General features: G+C 45.7%; 1 protein-coding gene across 1 annotated transcript in view; it reads right to left on the bottom strand.

Annotated features, from left to right (window-relative positions):
* Positions 1 to 2378, bottom strand: part of LOC308457887 (uncharacterized protein) — a gene marked incomplete at its 3' end in the record, with an annotated part of 71395 nt that extends 69017 nt beyond the window's left edge. Inside the window, exon 1 of the mRNA XM_080972113.1 lies at positions 1617 to 2378. Coding sequence (XP_080828239.1) covers positions 1617 to 1676 — 60 coding nt within the window. The 5' untranslated portion in view covers positions 1677 to 2378. The remainder of the gene's footprint in view (positions 1 to 1616) is intronic.
* Between the last annotated feature and the right edge of the window lie 8522 nt (positions 2379 to 10900).

Below are 10900 nucleotides of genomic sequence, written 5' to 3'. Positions count from 1 at the left end.
AGCTACTATTGGCTTTGACATGAGGGTATCGAAATTGTCTTTTGCACCAACCTGTAATGTTAAAAAATGTGAAGAACCATATCTTCCTTTTTAAGAGCGGAAAGCAGTTCATTTCTTTAAAAAGAGAGAGAGAGAGGTGCTCTTCAGAGGCAGGGACCTTCTTTCCATTATCTACTGTGCATGGCACATGTGAGGTTTTTTCCTTCCATCAAGGAACCCAAGATGGCATATGGTTTCCAGTCCACACATTGACCAGACCAGGCTCAGACTTTCAACTAGATTTACATGCCTTAAGTTAAGACTTTACTCCCTCTCCAAGGGAGGTGTAGAGGATAGTCACACAAGAACAGGCCTTTTCAGTGGTGGCTTCCCATCTGTGGAAGCACACTACTGTCTCTTGGCAGGAACCAAGCAGAAACATTTTTATTTATGCAGGTTTATGGTTGTTTTTTTTAATTGGGAAGGTAGTTAGATAATGACTGTATCCTTTGTTGCACTCATCCTTTAAGGGAGGTGGGGTTCGGACTTGTTCCTTGTAAATACAGTATATTGTTGTATGAGTATCTTATTGCTGGTTTTATCTGATTTTGATACCTTTTTTATTTTAGTTTTACTATGTAAATCATTTTGAGGCACTTGAGGGCAAAATAATAATAATAATAATAATAATAATAATAATAATTTATTATTTATACCCCGCCCATCTGGCTGGGTTTCCCCAGCCACTCTGGGTGGCTTCCAAAAGAATATTAAAATACTGTGATACATCAAACATTAAAAGCTTCCCTAAACAGGGCTGCCTTCAGATGTCTTCTAAAAGTCTGGTAGTTGTTGTTCTCTCTGACATCTGGTGGGAGGGCATTCCACAGGGAGGGCGCCACTACCGAGAAGGCCCTCTGCCTGGTTCCCTGTAACTTGGCTTCTCGCACTGAGGGAACCGCCAGAAGGCTGGACCTCAGTGTCCGGGTAGAACGATGGGGGTGGAGACGCTCCTTCAGGTATACTGGACCGAGGCCGTTTAGGGCTTTAAAGGTCAGCACCAACACTTTGAATTGTGCTCGGAAACGTACTGGGAGCCAATGTAGGTCTTTCAAGACCGGTGTTATATGGTCTCGGCGGCCGCTCCCAGTCACCAGTCTGGCTGCTGCGTTCTGGATTAGTTGTAGTTTCCGGGTCACCTTCAAAGGTAGCCCCACGTAGAGCGCATTGCAGTAGTCCAAGCGGGAGATAACCAGAGCATGCACCACTCTGGCGAGGCAGTCCGCAGGCAGATAGGGTCTCAGCCTGCGTACCAGATGGAGCTGGTACACAGCTGCCCTGGACACGGATTTAACCTGTGCCTCCATGGACAGCTGTGAGTCCAAAATGACTCCCAGGCTGCGCACCTGGTCCTTCAGGGACACAGTTACCCCATTCAGGACCAGGGAATCCTCCACACCTGCCCGCCTCCTGTCCTCCAGAAACAGTACTTCTGTCTTGTCAGGTTTCAATCTCAATCTGTTAGCCACCATCCATCCTCCAACCGCCTCCAGACACTCACACAGGACCGTCACCGCCTTCACTGGTTCTGATTTGAAAGAGAGGTAGAGCTGTGTATCATCCGCATACTGATGAACACCCGGCCCAAACCCCCTGATGATCTCTACCAGCGGCTGCATGTAGATGTTGAAAAGCATGGGGGAGAGGACAGAACCCTGAGGCACCCCACAAGTGAGAGCCCAGGGGTCTGAACACTCATCCCCCACCACCACTTTCTGAACACGGCCCAGGAGGAAGGAGCGGAACCACTGTATGACAGTGCCCCCAGCTCCCAGCCCCTCAAGACGGTCCAGAAGGATGTTATGGTCGATGGTATCAAACGCCGCTGAGAGATCCAGCAGAACTAGGAAACAGCTCTCACCTTTGTCCCTAGCCCGCCGGAGATCATCAACCAGTGCGACCAAGGCAGTTTCAGTCCCGTGATGAGGCCTGAATCCTGACTGGAAGGGATCCAAATGGTCCGCTTCTTCCAGGCGTGCCTGGAGTTGTTCAGCAACCACTCACTCAATCACCTTGCCCAAGAATGGAAGATTTGAGACTGGGCGATAGTTGACCATCGTGGCCGCATCTAAAGATGGTTTTTTAAGAAGCGGTTTAATAACCGCCTCTTTCAGCGGGTCTGGGAAGGCTCCCTCACGGAGGGAAGCATTCACCACCCCACGAAGGCCATCGCCCAGCCCTTCCCGGCTAGCTTTTATAAGCCAGGATGGGCAAGGATCAAGGAGACAGGTGGTTGGTTTCACTCGTCCAAGCAGCCTGTCCACATCCTCGGAGGTAACAGATTGGAATTGATCCCACGCAATTTGACTAGACAGGACTCTAGCACTCTCCCGCCCCGGCCCTGCTCCCACGGTGGCGTCTACTTCTTCCTGAATCTGAGCGACTTTATCTGCAAAAAACTTTGCAAAATCATTGCAGGAGATCGTGTGGCCCGTACTGGGCCCTGATGTAGCAGGTGGTTCCGCTAAATTGCGGACCACCTGAAAAAGTCTCCTGCTGCTGTTTTCTGCAGATGCAATAGAGGTGGTGAAGAAAGTCTTCTTCGCCGTCGCTACCGCCACTTGGTAGGCTCGACATTGAGCTCTAACCTGTGTCTGGTCAGCTTCAGAATGGGTCATCTGCCACCGGCGCTCTAGCCGTCTCAACGATTGTTTCATTGCCCTCAGATCCGTGGAAAACCACGGGGCTGTCCGGGCTCCATGCAATCGGAGAGGGCGCTTCGGAGCCAAACAGTCAATAGCCCTGGTTAACTCCACATTCCAGCGGGCCACCAGGGAATCAGCTGAAAGGCCATCAACATGGGATAAAGAATCCCCTACCACTCTCTGGAAACCATTTGGATCCATTAAGTGGCGGGGGCGGGCCATCCGAATCGGTCCCACCTCCCTGCAGAGGGGAAGGGTCGCAGAGAAGTCAAGTTGCACCAGGAAGTGGTCTGACCATGGCACTTCTTTCGTTTCGCTTTTACTTAGTGTCAGATCACCAACATCCATGGAGGTAAACACCAGGTCCAAGGCATGTCCGCGGCTATGGGTTGGGCCAAACTTATTCAGGGACAGCCCCATGGAGGCCATGCTTTCCACGAAGTCCCGAGCGGCCCCTTGTAAGGTCGTGTCGGCATGGATATTAAAATCCCCTAGGACAACCAAACTAGGTGTCTGCAGGAGAACATCCGCCACGACCTGAAGCAGCTCGGGCAGGGAATCCTTGGTGCAGCGGGGAGGTCGGTACACCAAAAGGAATCCTGTACTGTCCCTATTGCCCAACTTCCAGAACATGCACTCAGAGAACTGGGTCTTCCCAATAGGCTGCCTGGTGCAAACTAATGACTTCCTAAAAATCACTGCAACCCCCCCTCCCCACCCACAAGGCCTGGGTTGCTGTGCGTAAGAGAAACCTGGTGGGCAAGCAGCGGCAAGAACAGGCCCATCTGCTTCATCCAACCAAGTCTCTGTTACACATGCCAGGTCAAATCCTCCATCCATGATCAAGTCATGGATGGCAGTGGTCTTATGAATCATTGACCTGGCATTGCACAGCAGCACCTTCAGGTCATGTGGGTATCCCTTGCTGATTCTAGTATCCCTCCGGTCAGGACCAGACCCGGAGGCAGGGATAGTCCTCAGACAACGACTAAACCTGCCTCCTCTGTAATGACATGGTCTGGTCTTAGCGTAACTCCTCCTCCTACCCGTGATCACTGAGATCGGTTGTCCCAGTGCATCCCCCTCTGTGGAACATGCCCCAGCCATTTTGTTGGCTGGGACCCACTCCCCGGCAGCCCTGACTAATACCCTGGGATACTAATGTGACTAATACCCTGGGATCACAATAATAAAAAGACTGTCTCTAAATATGTGTAGTCTTGACTTCCCCCTCAAGTACTAAGTGACCAGAAACAACTCTCAGGCTCAGGCTACTAGGAAAAAGGTTGGCATGACTTCATTAGTTCTCATGTTCGGATGTGTCTTATTTCCAAGATTTAAGCACTTATCAAGGGACAAGCTTGCCTTGAGGGAACTGCCCAGATGACCCTTATCTGCATCAACATCCCTGAAGTCTTTTTATTTTACAAAAAAAGTCAGGAGAGCAATTTGGTTGAGGACATAATCTTTCACCTCTTCAGTTTCCCTGCTCAACCTCCCTCCCTCTTAATTTCTTTTTTCTGGAACAAAGCGCTGCTGGGGAATTCACCTGGAAAATTGCATGCGAAGGGTTAAGAAAACATCTGCCACATCCTCTACACCACATCCCAATCCAACAAAAGAAAAAGACATGGGAAGTCCCAATCAGGAAACCCAACAGTCACATATTCTTTGTCCCTAATGCTCCAATCCTATCTCCACTTACTGTGGAGGAAATTCCAACAAACTCTATGGGACATACTCCTACATAAACATATCTAAGGCTATGTTGTAAGTCTGTGCTTAACAGGCTTTCAGTCTTTTAAGATGGAAAATATTGCAACCATCTTCACATTTGTATGGCAAAACAGGTAGAAAGAGGATTTGCTTATCAATGTTTTATTTTTTGGAAAGCGGTTTGCAATTCTTTTTTCATTCATTTTCACAACATTTCCAGTGAGTGGTGCTTGCTGGAAACGGGCCACATCTCCATGGAAAAGTACATGTATTGCATGTGGAAAGTCCCAAGTTCAACTCCTGACATTGCTGGCTTAAAAAGGATTACTAGGAGCAGAGCTAAGATATGGAGCTTTAATAATAGTGAGCCAATATAGTCTGACGTTCTGTCACAGAATCCATCACTACCCTAAATTAACACTGTGGCTGCTGCTTTAAATCACGGTGTGTGCCAACAATTTACCCATTCAATTGCTTCAAGCAAGTTAAAGCCACACAACACTACAGATAACCTAAGCACTACATATGACCAACACCCAACAAGTTTGGAAGCCTGCTAACATACTAATGAGGGATGCGGGTGGCGCTGTGGGTTAAACCACAGAGTCTAGGACTTGCTGATCAGAAGGTCGGCGGTTCGAATCCCCACGATGGGGTGAGCTCCTGTTGCTCGGTCCCTGCTCCTGCCAACCTAGCAGTTCGAAATCACGTCAAAGTACAAGTAGATAAATAGGTACCACTCCGGCGGGAAGGCAAACGGTGTTTCCGTGTGCTGCTCTTCTTCGCCAGAAGCGGCTTACTCATGCTGGCCACATGACCCGGAAGCTGTACGCCGGCTCTCTCGGCCAATAAAGCGAGATGAGCGCCGCAACCCCAGAGTCGGCCACAACTGGACCTAATGGTCAGGGGTCCCTTTACCTAACATACTAACAATGTAAAGCAGTCACATGTGCCCAGGATTTGCGTGAAACACCTCCAAGGAAGTAAGTGCATGTCTATATGGAACATTTACTTTCTCAAAGGGGATGAGTGGGTTCTGAAGAGCTAATTTACATTTTGTAGTTCTTACAACTTTCATAATGGCCCTCACAATAGTATTGGGGTGCATAAAATGACTGAAATTGATATGAAGTAGGATGCTATGCAATTTAAAGGCCCACACATGAAGGCAACATTGCCTAGCTTTTCATTCCTCTGAGATTTGCTCAAGACATCTTCACAGTTGACAGTTGCTAATTGTATTGGTTCTTTGTTGCAATTCAAGAAAGCAAATCATTTGCCACAAAGCAAAATTCAAAAACTTACTATTTTAATCCAGGAGTCAGCAAACTTTTTCAGCAGGGGACCGGTCCACTGTCTCTCAGACCGGACTATATATATTTTTTTGGGGGGGGGGGAATGAACAAATTCCTATGCCCCATAAATAACCCAGAGATGCATTTTAAATAAAAGCACACATTCTACTCATGTAAAAACACCTGGCAGACCCCACAAATAACCCAGAGATGCATTTTAAATAAAAGGACACATTCTACTACGAAAAAACATGCTGATTCCCGGACCGTCTGCGGGCTGGATTTAGAAGGCGATTGGGCTGGATCCGGCCCGGGGCCTTAGTTTGCCTACCCATGTTTTAATCAATTTCTCTGTTTATTGCTATCTTTCCTTGGGGGCAGGGAAAAACAGAATGAACGCAATGTCTTCTATATGTATCTTTTTTTCAGATGAACACTCATATCTTAGCTTGCAGAGTTTCCTGTATGAATCTTGGATGATAAAAATGTGTTTCCCCAAGATACCAAGTAAACTGCATAATTTCAGGGAAAGGTCCTAGCTAGACATGACTGTATGCAACCAAGCAGAATTCTAGAGTTCACTTAAAAACAACTATAGGAAAAGCCAGGGGAGGGGGTGGGAGTGTTTGGTGCTGCTCTCTGAAGGCACTTGAGCAGCACCTGCTCCCCTTAACCCAGCCATTGCTTCAGAGCTCCAACCATCCAACATGTACAGAGACAGAAAAGCCAAATAATTTTAAAGTGAGAAAATGTTTAGGGCCAAGAAACGGCAACAGCCATCTGGAGATTGAGATGGTTAAACGTACCACAAAATACTGTGAGCGTTATTCTTAAGGAAAACTGTTATTTAAGTGGTATTTTACTTTTATTCAACTGCTACAAGCTGGCGGGTATACCAGTTCTGTTTGGGATATATGCCAAACAGTTGGAATTATCATTGCTAGCAAAATGAGAACATTAAATGGTAAAGGGATAGGCATGTTTCCACCCATTCAACAAGACTGCACTTCAATTTTCCGTGCAGCATTTGGAAGCATACATTAGGGCAATGAAAGGGTAGCTGAAAGGACTTCAGGAAAGTATATATGGAGTCTTGGATAAATGGTGTGGTGAGCCAGATATGCATTTCTACTAAATAGACTTCTATTTAAAAATGAGCACTTATATCCATTTACATTGTTTTTGGTCTGTTCCATTATCCTAATTACAATGCAGGGAACAAAATATAATATCCCTTTGCCCAAGCTTTAAAATTATGTTCTAAATAAGAGCAAATATTTGAAGCCATTCCACTCAACGCTTATGCATGGGCATAATGCAACACAGATATATGAAAAAATGAGATTAATAAATAATTTGCTAAGAAATGCAGGTTAAAGTCTCTCGTGCCATGGTCTCAATCTCAGTCTGGCTCAGGACCTCCCACACAAGCTATTTGATGTTTTAAGAAAACAAACTACACTATAAAAGTAATAGTTTGACCCTGTGCAAGATATATTCCCATTTAGAGTCTGCCTCCCTGCTACAGAGCAGGAAAAAAATCGCAATACTTCCTTCCTGTTACTGTTTCTTTATCATTCTATAACAGAACACCACAATCAACAGAGAGAAACTTCAGTAGGAGATAAGTTGTTTTTTCATTTAGGATGAATAAAGCACGCAAGCTGTGAATCAGGGTTTCTTGTCCACCATGCTTCTTAACATTTCCATGAAACCAGTGGGGAATATCATTTGGGAATTTAAAGTGTGGTGCCATTAGAATGCTGATCACACCCAGTTCTCTCTCTTCTTCACCACCAAGCTCAGCAAAACAAAAAACCACAATGATAACACAAAATGAAACAGCTAAACGACAAAACTGAAAATAGAGTCTTAAGGCTGCAAATATTTCAATAGCCTTACTTATGGTGGCTTGACAGATGAGATATACCTCTCTTTGGCCACTGAAAGCAGGGGTTCACAGCTGAAATAAGACTGTATTGGGTAAGTTCACACCTAGTAAACTGATGGAGCCAATTAAAAAGTTTCATCAGTAGCCTCTTGAATCTCTGTTGGCTTGAATGCGTTTGAGGGATGAGGGTGCTGATGGCTTGAGTCTTTCTCCCAAGGAGGTGGAGAAAATCTTTGTCTTCACCCAAAAGGAAAGCCCAACCTGGTGATAACAGAATAAATGATATAAGGAGGGAGCTGCAGCCCAATATAGGGAAAGAGGTAGTAAGGGAACACCTAGCTACTTAAAATGAATTCACATCTCCAGGGCCTGATGAGCTGCATCCAAGGGTTCTAAATGAGCTAACAGATGTAATTTCACAACCTTAGTCTATGATCTTTGAAAAATCTTGGAGAACAAGTGAGGCCCCTACAGACTGGAGGCGGGCAAATGTTGTCCCTATCTTCAAAAAGTAGGAAACAGGAAGACCCAGGTACATAGGCGTGGCCAGGATTTTTGTTATGGGGGGAAGGCTTTTGTCGGGAGGGCAGAACCAGATTTGTATTGGTTTTGATTGGTTTTGATTGAATTGGGTGGGCAGCTGCCCCCTGCCCCCCCCCAGCTACACCTATGCCCAGGTAACTACCGACTGGTGATCTTGACATTGATACCAGCGAAGGTCCTAGAACAGATAATTCAAAGTTGGTCTGTGAGCATTTAGAAAAGGATAATGTGATTACTAAGACCTAGCATGGGTTTCTCAAAAAATAAGTCATGCCAGACCAATCTGATTTCTTTGTTTTATGGAATTACAAACTTGAAGGATCAGGAAAATGCTGTGGACATAGTGTATCTTGATTTCAGTAAGGCTTTTGACAAAGTCCCCCACAATATTCTCACGAGGAAGCTGGTAAAATGTAGGTTAGACGAGGTAACTGTTATGTGGACTTGTAACTGGTTGGCCCACTGAACCCAAAGAGTACTCATTAATGGTTCTTCGTCATCCTGGGGGGGAAGTGACAAGCGGGGTGCTGCAGGGTTCTGTTGTGGGCCCATTGTTGTTCAACATCTTTATAAACAACCTGGATGAAGGAATTGAGGGGATGCTCATCAAATTTTCAGATGACACCAAACTGGGAGGGGTAGCTAATGCCACAGAATATGACCTTTATAGATTGGAGAACTGGGCACAAGGTAACAACATGAATTTCAATAGGGACAAATGTAAGGCTCTGCCATTAGGCAGGAAGAACCAGATGCACAAATATAGGATGGGGGACACCTGGCTTACTAACAGTACATGTGAAAAGGATCTAGGGGTCTTGGTGGACCACAAGCTTAACATGAGTCAGCATTGTGATGCAGCAGCAAAAAAAGCTCACACTATTCAAGGCTGCATCAACAGAAATATAGTGTCCAAATCAAGGGAAGTAATAGTCCCATTCTATTCTGCCTTGGTCAAACCACACCTGGAATACCGTGTCCAGTTCTGGGCACCACAATTTAAGAAGGATGTTGACAAGCTGGAACGTGTGCAGAGGAGGACAACCAAGATGATCAAGGGTCTGGAAACTAAGCCTTTTGAGGAGCACTTGAAGGAGCTGGGTATGTTTAGCCTGGAAAAGAGGAGAGTGTGAGGAGATATGATAGCCATCTTCAAATATCTTAAGGGCCATCACATGGAAGAGGGAGCATGCTTGTTTTATCCTGCTCTGGAGGGTAGGACTCGAACCAGTGGCTTCAAGTTACAAGAAAGGAGATTCCAATTGAACGTTCATAAAAACTTTATAACAGTAAGAGCTGTTTGGCAGTGGAACAGACTCCCATGAGAGGTGGTGGACTCTCCTTCCTTGGAGGTTTGTAAACAGAGGTTGGATGGCCATCTGTCATGGATGCTTTAGTTGAGATTCCTGCATTTCAGGGAGTTGAATTATATGACCCCCAGGGTCCCTTCCAACTCTAAGATTCTATGAATATAAGTAGTGTAGCAGCACACCCAGCTTTATGGCAGAGGCTTCATGGAGCTTGAGGAATGCAAGGGAATCATTCATTGCTTGAGTGGTTGATAGCAGCTTGCTTGATGTTTGGGGGAAGATAGCTGAGATGGAGATTGAGGACAGCAAAGTTTGAGCTGTGTCGGGGGGGGGGGGGGAGTAGCGGGAATGCCCTCCAGGAGGTTTCCTGAAAGTGAATGTGGTGTGTGACTTGCTTACTGCTAGCACTAAGGGAGAGGCTATGGCTAAGGAGCCTAATGTGCTCTGGTTAAAATTGTGGAAAAACTTGCTCGGAGAGAAGCAGTATGTTACAAAGACCCTGTGCCTTCTGCTCCCCTCTCCGCTGAAGAGGGGGATGATGTCACAGCTTTTTCACTAAGAAGCTGTATCCAGCATTAAGGCAAGAGCAGTAAAGCTGTTTTGCGGGAAGTGTAATTGCTCACACTTGTGTTGTAGCAACCAGCAGTATCAGTTGCCAGAGGGGCAAGGTGACATTTCCCAAAGTGTAGATGAATTAGCTAATGTCTTTTAAAATATTAAATATTGCCCTTGAGTCACAGAACCAATTTTATTTTTCTTGGCAGGGGACACAAGGGATGTACTAAACTCAATGTTGTTTTTTTAAAAAAATTCTTATTGTATTCAATCGAATGAATATCATATTAATTTCTGGTGCTTTATCTTCTTTGGAGTAGTGTGTTCAAGATTTGCTAAACCATCTGCAGTGCCAAATGGCTGGGCAGTAAATCCTGCCAAAGTTCAGTGACAGGCAACAGAAGTTGAGGTTTCTAGGCGTGATATGGTCAGGTAAAAAAGAATACAGCTCTTTCAAGGAACCAATAACTGCAAGATGGCAGCTAGGTGTTGCGTATCATGCACCGAAGCCACAAAATGCATTAATGGATTACTGGAATAGTAAATCCAAATTGTGAGTCACCCAAATCCCATAGGACCCCTATGCTGGAAGATGCATTCCATCTGCCAAACAACAGGCAGATTGGAAAGGGATTCCCTGTGGGAGAGCAAAAGGTGGGATAATGGTTGCTTCTCCAGTTCTTTGAGTGTGAAAAGTGCACCCTGCTGCATGGTTGCCTACACAAGCCTCAAAAGGTTCTATAGGGATGGATTGATGTGCCTTGAGTGAAGGAGTGATAGGCACAGCTCCTACTCCTACTGACATTTATGGAAAAATAGCCCCAAGATCTGGATGGACCCTGGAACAAGTTGCAAGTACTCATGGTTGTGATAGACTCCGACTACCAAGGAGAAGTAAAAATGATC

The sequence above is a fragment of the Podarcis pityusensis genome, assembly GCF_964106645.2.
Source record: "Podarcis pityusensis genome assembly, chromosome: 11".
Taxonomy (NCBI): Eukaryota; Metazoa; Chordata; class Lepidosauria; order Squamata; family Lacertidae; genus Podarcis; species Podarcis pityusensis.
The sequence above is the reverse complement of the archived record's forward strand: the minus strand, read 5'-3'. Positions and strand labels throughout refer to the sequence as shown.